The sequence below is a fragment of the Pseudorca crassidens genome, chromosome 7 (genome assembly GCF_039906515.1).
Source record: "Pseudorca crassidens isolate mPseCra1 chromosome 7, mPseCra1.hap1, whole genome shotgun sequence".
In the NCBI taxonomy this organism is placed as follows: Eukaryota; Metazoa; Chordata; class Mammalia; order Artiodactyla; family Delphinidae; genus Pseudorca; species Pseudorca crassidens.
Genome location: NC_090302.1, coordinates 8194989 through 8206182, shown reverse-complemented (window position 1 = coordinate 8206182; position 11194 = coordinate 8194989). Strand labels below are relative to the sequence as shown.

The 11194-nt window shown below is 55.2% G+C and overlaps 2 protein-coding genes across 12 annotated transcripts in view; both read right to left on the bottom strand.

The window, feature by feature from the left end:
- Nucleotides 1–58: 58 nt before the first annotated feature.
- TOR2A (torsin family 2 member A) lies at nucleotides 59–5183 on the bottom strand. Of its 3 annotated transcripts, XM_067743237.1 has the most exons (5): nucleotides 4327–4533; nucleotides 3458–3723; nucleotides 2531–2706; nucleotides 1147–1274; nucleotides 59–865 (listed from the first exon to the last, which is right to left on the bottom strand). In XM_067743237.1, the coding sequence occupies exons 1-5, from the start codon at nucleotides 4475–4477 to the stop codon at nucleotides 621–623; spliced, it is 966 nt and encodes a 321-aa protein (XP_067599338.1). In that variant the 5' UTR covers nucleotides 4478–4533; the 3' UTR covers nucleotides 59–620. The 3 variants fall into 3 exon arrangements, with proteins under 3 accessions (XP_067599338.1, XP_067599341.1, XP_067599339.1); XM_067743240.1 differs by lacking the exon at nucleotides 1147–1274 and having other exon boundaries at nucleotides 4327–5183; XM_067743238.1 differs by lacking the exons at nucleotides 3458–3723; nucleotides 4327–4533 and adding an exon at nucleotides 3764–4277.
- Nucleotides 5184–6087: 904 nt separating this feature from the next.
- Nucleotides 6088–11194, bottom strand: part of SH2D3C (SH2 domain containing 3C) — a 31665-nt gene continuing 26558 nt past the window's right edge. For all 9 annotated transcript variants that reach the window (XM_067743225.1, XM_067743226.1, XM_067743228.1 and 6 more), the window contains 5 exons: nucleotides 10492–10607; nucleotides 9755–9926; nucleotides 8827–8938; nucleotides 8251–8457; nucleotides 6088–6705 (listed from right to left, as the gene is read on the bottom strand). In XM_067743225.1, the coding sequence (XP_067599326.1) occupies nucleotides 6530–6705; nucleotides 8251–8457; nucleotides 8827–8938; nucleotides 9755–9926; nucleotides 10492–10607 (783 nt within the window). In that variant the 3' untranslated portion in view covers nucleotides 6088–6529. The remainder of the gene's footprint in view (nucleotides 6706–8250; nucleotides 8458–8826; nucleotides 8939–9754; nucleotides 9927–10491; nucleotides 10608–11194) is intronic.

The following is an 11194-nucleotide window of genomic DNA, read 5'->3' as shown; positions in this document are numbered from 1 at the left end:
ACTGGCCACTCAGCAAGGCAGCCTCCTCCAGAGCAATGAGAACCTCAGCCAGCATTCCTCTGGTCCCGTGGCTAAATTTATTCCTCTGGTCCCATGGCTAAATTTATTGTATTTGTTCTCTTCGTTTACAAAATTAAAAACTTGAAAAGCCCAGTCCAAGTGGCAACTTGAGTCCCTCTGTTCCCAGAGACAGAAGTCTCAGCCTGGCTTTACGATACTGGGACATAGGGTGTGGGGTGGAGGGTCGGGGTGTGGTGCCCGAGCCAGGGCCGAGAGTAACAGACCAGAGAAGGAAGGAGCAGCCACGAGCCACCATCCCTGAGTTAAAATTCACATTGTAAGAAGGCTCAGGCTGGAGCGTGAGGTCAAGGCTCATTGAAGTTCTGGGGCGACCAGCGGTTTCCCTGAGGAAGGAAGCAAAGGCCAAGATGCCCTCAGACCAGTGAAGAGGCCGGGGCCTGCCCTGCCCTTCTGTTTCATGGTAGCCAACAGCCCTCCTCATCTTCATATTGTGCTCTGGGTCCCAGGAGGCACAGGACAAGGGACCCTCTGGCAGAGGCCCCAGGGCTTTCCTTCACGGCCTGGCCAGATAGAGGAAGACAAGGATGCTGCCTGGAGAGTCAGAGGAAGAAGGCGATCCGGGATGCCACAGTCTTGCAGCCATTGGAGGAAAAGAGCTGCTCGTCCTCAGGGAAGAAGGTGGTGCTGTCCAGCACGGCCTGGACGACCTCATCCCTTGGCTCCAGGCCTAGCTGGGCCAGCTCGTTGAGCACACAGTGCTGCACGTGGTGCCTCTGGAGAGGTAGGAAGGGCACCAGGGCATCCAGGAGATGCTCTTCCATGATGCCGGAGCGCCAGAAGCCATCTGCAGGAAGGAGCGATGGGAAGAGGCTGTGCTTCACGGGGATCAGCTGGGCCCTGTCCACCCCCAAAGGAAGGAAGTGCAGGGACGGGGCTGGTCTTAAGCCTCCCAGCCACCTTCCAGGCACCAAAGCCTGGGCTGGGAAGTACCGGGTCAGTAGGCAGAGCATCAGACCTGGGAGAGCCTGGCCCACCCCAGGGAGCCCAGCCCATCCCTCCGTGTGATCTGGGTGTGAGACCTCGGCCTGGAAACCACCCTGGGGTGGGGTCCTTGGCCGAACTCACGGTTCGGGTTGTCCAGCACAGCCTGGGAGATAACCGGCTCCAGCTCCTGCACGCGGATCTCCTCGCGCTCCCGGCGGCTGCGCCATGCCTCCAACACCAGCTGGTTGATCTGCTCGCCGCCAGTGTTGCTAAAAACCACGGGGGACGCAGACAGTGAGGACAGGATGTAGCCCTTGCTTCCCACGTGCCACCTAACGCGACCTGAGCCTGGGGGCCCAGCTCAGTGCTGGCAGGAGCCAAACCCACTCAAAACACCCCGGGAACCACTTCCCCTCTCCGGAGCTTGTGCCCTTAACCATGACCCCTGGAAGTTCACCTATATGTGTCATACACTTTACAGTTTATAGAACACTTTTAGGTCCCTTACCGACTTTCCCTCACCCAGCCTCTAGGAGAACAGTGGGGCATTAAGATTGGCCATGTTGGGGCTTCCCTGGTGGCGCAGTGGTTGAGAGTCTGCCTGCCGATGCAGGGGACATGGGTTTGTGCCCCGGTCCGGGAAGATCCCACATGCCGCTGAGTGGCTGGGCCCGTGAGCCATGGCCGCTGAGCCTGTGCTCCGCAATGGGAGAGGCCACAACAGTGAGAGGCCCGTATACCGCAAAAAAAAAAAAAAAGAAAAAGAAAAAGAAAAGATTGGCCCAGTTGTTCAGAAGAGGAGGTGGGAGCTCAGAGAGGTGAAGTGTTTTGCCTGAGGAAACAAAGCTAGGACTCTTAGAGGTGGGATTGAAACTCTAGTCCTGTTTTTCCCAGGCCTGTGTCCCCTTGGCCACAAAAGAGGGAAAACTCTTAACCCAGCAGGGTTCCACAAAGAAATGAGGATTAAGAGACTGAGCCCGGGGAACAGTGGGCAGTGGTTAAGAACCTGCCTGCCAATGCAGGGGACACGGGTTCAAGCCCTGGTACAGGAAGATGCCACATGCCGTGGAGCAGCTAAGCCCGTGCGCCACAGCTACTGAGTCTGCGCTCTAGAGCCTGTGAGCCACAACTACTGAGCCCGCGCCTAGAGCCCGTGCTCCGCAATAAGAGAAGCCACCACAATGAGAAGCCCCGCGCACTGCAACAAAGAGTAGCCCCCGCTGGCCACAGAGAAAGCCCGCGCACAGCAACGAAGACCTAACGCAGCCATAAATAAATAAATAAATAAATTCATTTATTTAAAAAAGAGAGAGAGAGAGACTGAGCCCAGAATGGGCTTTGAGAATGTCAAAGGGAAGTCAACCACCTTGAATGACAGTGTCACCCGTGAGGGTGTGGGGGACTCTGGGAAAGCCCAGTGGGCCTGGGGGAACAGTATTCTGTCATGGGACCACAGGCCAAGACTGGAGAGCTGAGACCTCTGACGAGTGTTCCTGCACCCTGCCCACTGCAAAGCCGGCCCCACCTGATGAAGATGAAGATGGCTTTGCGATAGTTGGTCCCATAGACAACCCAGGAGGACCCCAGGAAAGGTCTCAGGACCTCTATCAGGCCTGGGGCCAGCTTGTCCATCTCATCGAAGAGGAAGAGAGAGCGGCTGCAGGCAGTGAGGTTTCCCTGGACCCAGCTCTTCAGATCCTTCTGTGGGAGAAAGGCAAGAGTATGAGGGTGTCTGGAGATGCTCCCCCAATCCCAGATTTCTTCCCAAAGCAAGAATTAATCTCCTTCCCAGGAAGATATGGTCTCCCAGAGAGTACCAATCCCTGAATGGGACTGATGGTGAAACTGTGGCCCAGAGAAGGGCAGAGACTTGTCCAAGCTCACACAGCAAGTCAGCAAGAGGACAGGGACTCAGACCCAGGCCTCTCACTTGCCTTTTCAGGGCTCCTTCCCCGACACCTACTGTTTTCTAAAAAAAGGGGAAGGCTCCTTCCTGCTCCCTGAACATTCCCAACAGAGTTGACAACTGAAACAGATTAGCCTGGAAAGTACCTTGCAATCAACAACAGTAGTAAGAGCTAATTGGATTTCCTGATTGCTTACTCTGAGCCTCGAATTGGGGCTAAGGGCTTTACAGACAGAAGATAATGCAGACTGTCTGGCAAAGGTAAGTGCTCAATAAATAACACCTGCAATTCTATAAGCCTACGTCCCTCACAACAACCCTGGCAGGTCGGTGCCACTACTGGCCCCCAGGAATTAAATCAAGAACTCCCTGCCGGGTGGTACCACCCCAAGCTTTGTTCAGGGTGGGTCCTGAGGGGTGAAGCTTCAACTGGCTGTGTGGCCTGGAGCAAGTGATTCCCCTCTCTGGGCTGAGGACTCACTCCTTCCCTAGGGTCCAGCACTCGACAGTGCAGGCGGATGGTGGTCCAGGACAAAACCAGCCTACCTTGTAGCGCTCCAGGTGGCCGGGGTGGGGGAAGTGGATGACCGGGGAAAAGTGGTGCACGTGGGGGCTGCGGAGGCCACCCCGGAAGAGGTAGTGTGCCAGCAGGGAGGTGACATAGGACTTGCCGGTGCCAGTCCAGCCATGCAGAGAGAGGACCAGTGGCTTGGTGGGGGCTGGATCCTGCACGAAGGCCTTCAGTGCCTTCACCACCAGCGCCTTGGCCAAATGCTGGCCCGCCAGGTGCTGTGCCAGGTCACACTCCAGACCTAGGGCCACAAGGACAGTGTCAGAGCTGAGGACACACACCCGCCACGGAAGAGCTCCAGGAAGGAAGTCATGTCTGGAACCTGGTCTGGGGATCCGCGTTCTGGGACGTTTTCACAGGCTGTCTGCGGAAAGGAGTGCGGCCCTTGGGGTCTCGGCCGCAAGAGTCACCCTCAGGCCTGACTCAGCTCAGCAGCGCCCCCACCAGATGGCCCTCTGGATTGCGCTCAGCCCTAAGTGGGCGCGAGCTGTCAAGAGGGTCTGCCCAAGACTCCCGCCCATCTCCAAGGCAGGCTTCTTCCTTGACGGCCAGTCCAGTGCGAGGTCTAAACTTCCCCCCAAGGCCCTGCTGTCAAAGGCCTCTCTCCACCCTGGCAGGGCTCTGCCTGGACCCCAAACAGGCATCCCCAAACCCTCGCCCCAAGTCCTGTGCCCCAGGCTCTCAGGGTCCCTCAACGCCGGGCCCACTTCTGGCCCTGGCCGTCCGGAAGTCTGGGGGTCCCACCCTCGGTTCTACTCTCCAGGTCCGGCGCCGGCGCACCCCCGGGGTCCGAGGGCTCCCCGGTCCGCCGGCCGCTCCGGTCCGGGCGCCCGCGGCTGCTCACCCTGGAAGTCGGGCCGGAAGTCACATTCGCAGAAGGCGCCGAAGTTGCAGCGCAGCGAAGTCAGGTCCCAGGCGGCGGCCGCGGCCGAAACCAGCCCGAGCAGCCCGAGGAGCGAGCCCCCGGGCCGGCAGCCGCGCCTCACAGCCGCCATCCGGGTGAGACCGGAGCTGGGTCTGTGGCCGCCCACCTCCTCTCCCGAGAACTACAACTCCCGAAATGCATCGCTCCGAGGCAGCCATCGCCTGTGGCCTACAACTCCCGGCTCCCTTCTCTCCCCTCTCAAAGGCCCTCCTGGTCTTCCCTCTGCAGGCCCGGAAGGTGGCCTCCAGGGGGAGCCCGCGAACCGTCCAATCCAGGACTGCGGGCTGAGTTTCCATGGCCACGGTAACTAGGGGACCATCACAGTAGCTCCGAAAGAATAATAAATGAAGGATTATGACCACAAAGGGTGACATAATAATAGTAGCAAAAACTTGTGCGGCACCTTACACCTTGCAAAACACCTTTTCTGTGCTCTTTTTTTTCCTTTTATATGATTAAAGAGCGCTAATAGCTTTTGGTGAGCACCTACTATGTACCGTTAACGTTAGGTGCCTTATATATCTTATGATAACAGTACCTGTCATATAGAGGAATGGTGATATTTCAGTGAGGTACAGGCACGTGAAGTGTTTTGGCTCACAAAGTAATCAATAAATGATCACTGAAAATACATTATGGGACTTCCCTGGTGGTCCAGTGGTTAAGACTCCGTGCTTCCACTGCAGGGGGCGCGGGTTAGATCCCTGGTCAGAGAACTAGGATCCCGCATGCCGCATGGCGCGGCCAAAAAAAATCCATTATGTATGAAACATGGCAGTCCCTTACCTAGCAGCTACTATGCATTAAGTGCTTTAACAGCAACCCAAAGGGATCAGTTCTGTTACTGTCCCCATTTTATTGAGGAGGAACTTAGGGCCCAACAGGGCCCCTTATCCAACACCACCAGCTAGTGAACTGGGCCCAAGTCTGGCTGCTGCCAAAGATCTAATGCACTGTGTCATCCATCCTCTGTTGGTCAAAGGATTCATAAGGTAAAGGACCCCAGTAGTTTCAAATTCAGTGAACAGGGTCCCCAGGCCTCCAGCCTGGCCTGGAATCATGCTGATCCACATTGCCTACCTCCCCTACCCATGAAAACAAGACAACTGCTTTCATGGCCCTCCTCAAAGATTTCCTGCGTCACCCACCTGACACACACACACACACACACGAAGACTTCTGGGGCCACGTTTCAAAACTTGAAAAGAAATTAGTAGTTCCCACTGTTGAGAAAAGGAAAGAACTCCAGGCGAGGACACCCAGGTTCCAGGCTTCCTCATTCTGCTGCTGTGACCCAGGGCAAGTCCCTTCTCCCTCCAGTTCTGTTTTCCTGAGGGGAGCTGGAATCTTAGATTTCATAAAGCCCTTCCACCCAAACATCTAGGATCCTGGGTTGTACATTTGCGGGATGCTTTGCTGTGGCTCCTGAGGCAGGGAGTGGGGAAGGAGCAGGGCAGGTCAGTATTTCTCCTACTGGTTGGAATTAGCTGTTGATCTCCCTTCTGGTCTGTGAGCTCCCCCAGGACAGGGACTGGGTTTTAAGAACTGGCTGTAACTCTGGATCCTGGTACAATCTGGAATGTTTCAAGTGCTGAATAAGTATTTGTTGAATGAATTTTTCCACCTTTCACCTGAGAAAAGACACTTCCTTCTACCCCAAAGCCCCCTGAGAGACAGAAGAAAGAGTCATAAAAGTTTATTATATGAAAGAAAGAACACGGCTTCTGTACATCTATTTACAGGACAGACAGATGTATTTACAGCCAGAGGGAGGCATTGGTGTCAGTGAGGGGGCGGGGGCAGGTGCCTGGAGAAGAGTGAGGAGGTGTGAGAAGCCTCCCGTGGCTCAAATACAGGGCACCTCAGCAGGAAGGGGAGAAGCAGAAGCTGGAGGGAGAAACAGGGGTTCCAGTTCTTCCTGAAGGAAAACTTGGTGAGTGAGTAGCAGGTGGGATGGAGCCCAGAGTCCACGTAGGACCCTGGAGGTGCAAGGGAGATCCTGGAGTTGAACCCAGAACGTTCTCGGGCTGATCACAGTGTCCCTGGGGTGCTCTGGGAAAAGGTCTGTGCCCTTCTGTCCCTGTTGCTGCCCGCAGCTGCAGAGGGGAAGGGTCCATGGGGGTCACAGCTCGCTAGAACGGACGGCAGGCTCCAGTTTGTGGGACAGGGCAGTGAGGACCTTGTCGAACTTCTCATAGCGCCGGGCCTGGCTGCTGCTGGCGCCCTGGCTGCCCCAGAGGAGGCGCATCTGGAACTCGGTGCTGAACACCTCGAGGAGCTCTGGCCGGGCCTGGAACCCTGCAGGGTGGGGCACAGGGGTCAGGGAACCACCATCCAGCTGCGGAGGCTGGGACTCCTGCTCGGAGCCACCACATGCCTCAGGGCCTCATTCCAAGGGACCTCCCCCCACCTCCACCAGGGATCCCACAAGGTTTGCTGATGAACATGACCAAGCAGTTTAGCACCCAGTCTTTGTCCTACTATTTGCAACATCTAATTTAAAAATGACTAGAAGATAAAATATTAAAATTAATTTGGGGGCTTCCCTGGTGGCGCAGTGGTTGAGAGTCCACCTGCCGATGCAAGGGACACGGGTTCGTGCTCCAGTCCGGGAAGATCCCACATGCCGTGGAGCGGCTGGGCCCGTGAGCCATGGCCGCTGAGCCTGCGCATCCGGAGCCTGTGCTCCGCAACGGGAGAGGCCACAACAGTGAGAGGCCCATGTACCAAAAAAAAAAAAAAAAAAATTAATTTGGGGGGGAGATTTTTCTTTTCTCTTTTGTATTTTTCTGTAAATTCCAAAATTTTTCCTAAGAAATGTGTATATATTTTGTAAATAAATGTAAAAAAGTAGTTTCTTTTTTGTCCTTTCTGAAGAAGAAAGGCAGGAAAGACACATGCCAGATGCTCACGGCATTTACCTCCAGGTAATTGTTGGTGATTTGTTTTATCTTGGTTTTGCTCAGCTGTTATTTCCAATTGGTCTACAGAGAACTTTTGTGACTTAAATACTGCCTAGAAAAGTAAAAGATGGATTATCTGAAGACGCTATCTCTCTTCTCCCTCCACAAGGAGGAGTTCTACTTTCTTTAAAATTAATTTATTTTATTTTATTTATTTTTGGCTGTGTTGGGTCTTCGTTGCTGTGCGCGGGCTTTCTCTAGCTGCGGTGAGCGGCGGCTACTCTTTGTTGTGGTGTGTGGGCTTCTCATTGCGGTGGCTTCTCTTGTTGTGGAGCACGGGCTCTAGGTGTGCGGGTTTCAGTAGCTGTGGCTCGTGGGCTCTAGAGCGCAGGCTCAGTAGTTGTAGCTCGCGGGTTTAGTTGCTCCGTGGCCTGTGGGATCTTCCTGGACCAGGGCTCGAACCTGTGTCCCCTGCATTGGCAGGTGGATTCTTAACTACTGCGCCACCAGGGAAGCCCAGGAGTTCTACTTTTTGACTAGACTGTGAGCTCCTTGAAGGCAGGGCAGGTCTGCCTCAGCCCCAGGGCCCCAGGCCGAGTGCTTTGTAAACAACCTTGTAAAGTAGGCCTGTTAGGATGCCCACTTCACAGATGAGAAAGCTGAGGCTCAGAGAAGCTAAGATACACAGCTATGGTGCTCTTTGAATCATCTCTTTGTCCCCCGCACCCAACCTGGTGCCTGCCACTAACAACTGCTTGTCAGACTGCTGAATAAGTGAAGAAAAGGGGTGAGAAAAAGAAGTCAGGGAAACATGCAGGAAAGAGGGATGGAGAAATGTGAAGGGGTGTTTGGAGGAGAGGGGAAAGCAAGTCATGTGGAGGGAGGCCCAGGCTGGCAGGATCAGTGGCGGGATCGCCCGCAGCTGCGACCCATGACTCACCCTGCAGCTTGACCTCGGCATTGGTGTGATACAGGCCGCCGTGGTGTGCCACGGTGCGGGCAGCCTCCAGGTGGGCCAGCACCACCTCCACGCCGTGCTCTGTGCTGCCCCAGGGCTCGGGGCCCTCGGCCGGGGCGGAGTCACACTCCAGCAGAGTGATGAGTGGCAGCACGTGAGGAAATGTGGTGCTGCTCAGCGGCGGGCCTTCTGCAGGGAGGGACACACGGTGCTCAGAGGCCTCCGAGGGCCCAGCCATCCACCAGGGTCCCAGAGACCGAGGATGTTTTAGGAGAAAGGGCCTGCCTGAGGTCCCAGAGAGAGCCCGCAGGGATTCTGACTCCTGAGACAAACCCTTCGGATTCCTCCAGCTGAACCCACTGCAGCCTTGGCCGAGCTCAGGGGCCGAGGCTGGACCTGGACGTGGCATACACGGTTGCCAGATGCAGAAAGTGAGTGGGGGGACAGCCTGCACAAAGCTCAGTCAAGCCCTCATCATCCTCCCCACGGGGAGAGTCTTTGCTGGCCCAGAGAGGGCTGGAACCTGTCCAAGGTCACGTAGCCAGGTGGGAGAGGTACCTTTGCCTTCATTGAGGCTCTTGAGAAATGGCTTGAGCTTCTTCTCGTAGAGGATGGCTCCCTCTGTGTGTCGCTGCCGCAGAGTCACCCATGTCTGCTCCAGCCGGGCAATCTGGGGAGACCAGACTGTGAGCGACCGGCCAGGGAAGGGGCCTGCTGGGGCCACAGGCAACTCTGCCCAGCGGACACCCAAATATGGGATAATAATTATTAGTATAGTCACCATTCATGAATCTGGGACAGTGCTGACTGCTTTTCACACGTTTCCCATGAAGCTCTCCCAACAACCCATTTTACAGATGAGGGAACTAAGGCTCAGAGAGGCGAATGACTTGCCCAAGGTCATTCCAAAAATAAGTGGCAGAGCTGGGAGTTGAGCCACTGCTCTGGGATCCTGCTGTCACTGTTGACGAGGCAAAGGAGAGGAAGTGTAGTCTGGATGAGGTCCGGGCTGTGAAATTAGACAGACCTAGTTTGAATCCCAACTTTTTCGGCCTCTGAATGTGACTTTAGGCAAGTACTGCTCTGCCTCAGTTTCTCCATAAGTGAAATGAGAACAGTAAAGGCACTCCCTTCATGAGACTTTTTTTTGAGGAATTGGTGCTTCTAAAGTACTCGATGTAGCGCCCAGCATACAGTCAGTGCTTGCTAAATGAGTGCCGTTTTATATTTATTCTTTAGACTCATATAATGCTCCTCATTCATTTTACAGGTAGGGAAACTGAGAGCAGGGAAAAGGGAAGACTTTGTCTGGGAGCAGGTCAGCACTTAAAGGACTCAGTGCTCCCAGTTACCCTGTCACCAATGCTGCCTAGAAGGTCACAAAGTTCTTCCTGATTCAATATACAGCTATCCCAAAGGAACACATCCTAGGGCTCCTCCGGACAGAGACTAGCTTATGCCCAGCTCTGTGTGGGCCCCTCAGTACCTGGGCCATATCTAGGGCGCCCATGACTGCAGCGAAGCTGAACATGTTTCCCATGGTCCCCCGAAGCTCGGCCGCCAGCTGGATGGTCTTGTGCAGAAGAGCTGCCCGCTCCTCAGCGGAGCCCGCGCAGCCCAGAATGTCCACGGCCAGCATGATGGACATGGTGTGGAACCTGTCGGAGCAGCCAGGTCAGAGGGGCGGGGCCAGGGACCTAGGGTTGGGGGTCCTTGTGGTTGAGAGCTGAGGGGCGGAGGGCAGAGCCAAAAGCGAGAGATTGTAAAGGGTCAATGAGATTAGGGGGCGCGGCCAGAGTGAGGAAAAGCAAAGTTAAGGGCTTCTGATTGGTCAGTATAAGTCAGGGGGCGGGGCCAGAGGCCCTAGAGCGCCAGGCTGAGAGGCTTGTGACCGATCAGCGGAAATCATCGGAAATCATCTGGTAGAGCTGTTCTAAGAAAGAAAAGGAGAGAAGCCAGAGCTGATGAGAGGGCCAGGCTCACAGATTGTGATCGGTCAAGAGGATGCAAAATGTGAATTCGGAGATAAAGGACTCGGTCTTTGGGAAACCAAGATTACTTGGAGCTGGATATGGAGAAGGAGCGATTGGTCAATGGGATGGGGGCGTGGCCAGAATCCCTGGGAGCCGGGGTGAGAGACTGTGATTGGCCAACCGGCCACAGCGAAGGGCCGTGCGGTAGCCCAGGGGGTTCCCCGTGAGTCCCCTTGTGTACTCGCCTTACCTTTCCAGCAGGTCTAGTCGTAGCTGCCGGCCATGGGGGAGAGTGAGCAGCTCCATGCCCCAGCGGACTCCCATTAGGGTCTGCATCTCCTTGGTAACGCCCAGTATCCTAGCAACCTACAAGGACGCCCAGAGGGCTGATTAATTTTCTGTCACGGCTAGCTCAAGCCATCTGGGAGTCAGGGAGCTTTATCTTGGAGGGCAGCCTGGCTGGGAGGCTGGGTTTGAATTCCAGCTCTACTGCTAACCCTCTGACATGGAGCAAAATGAGCCTCATTCTCCCCATCTGTGAAACGCGGGATAAATGGGAAAATGCCCAGAGGTGTCTGACATGGGCCAGAGGTGCCCAGGACACCCTTATTCCAGAAGGCAAACCTGAGGTCCGGTGGGGAAAGGGCTTGTCCAAGGTCACACAGTGGGCCTAGACCCCAGGGCTGCTCCCTTCACGCCTAGCACTCTTCACAGAGCTACCTCTCAGCACTGTTTCTTTTCTTGCTTCTTGAGCTCAGAGACCAGTGCAACCAAGCAGTCAGTGCCCTCCCGCCACAAAGTTCAGAGAGAGAAACTGAGACTGAGAGCAAGTCAGGGTCCTTAGATGGTCAAGATCCATTCAAAGCAAAGGCCCAGGCATTCACAATTTATGGACCTAGGCAATGAGTTTTGTCCACTAGGGGGGGTGGACACGGGAAGTCGGGCCTGTTATA

What these genes read in the sequence shown, in the direction of transcription:
- TOR2A (XM_067743237.1), bottom strand. Translation starts at nt 4,477, where the DNA reads ATGGCGGCTGTGAGGCGCGGCTGCCGGCCCGGGGGCTCGCTCCTCGGG. An exon ending in GCCACCTGGAGCGCTACAAG is followed by an intron (nt 2,707 to 3,457) that starts GTAGGCTGGTTT and finishes TTTCTCCCACAG; the next exon opens with AAGGATCTGAAGAGCTGGGT. An exon ending in TGTGCTGGACAACCCGAACC is followed by an intron (nt 866 to 1,146) that starts GTGAGTTCGGCC and finishes TCCTTCCTGCAG; the next exon opens with ATGGCTTCTGGCGCTCCGGC.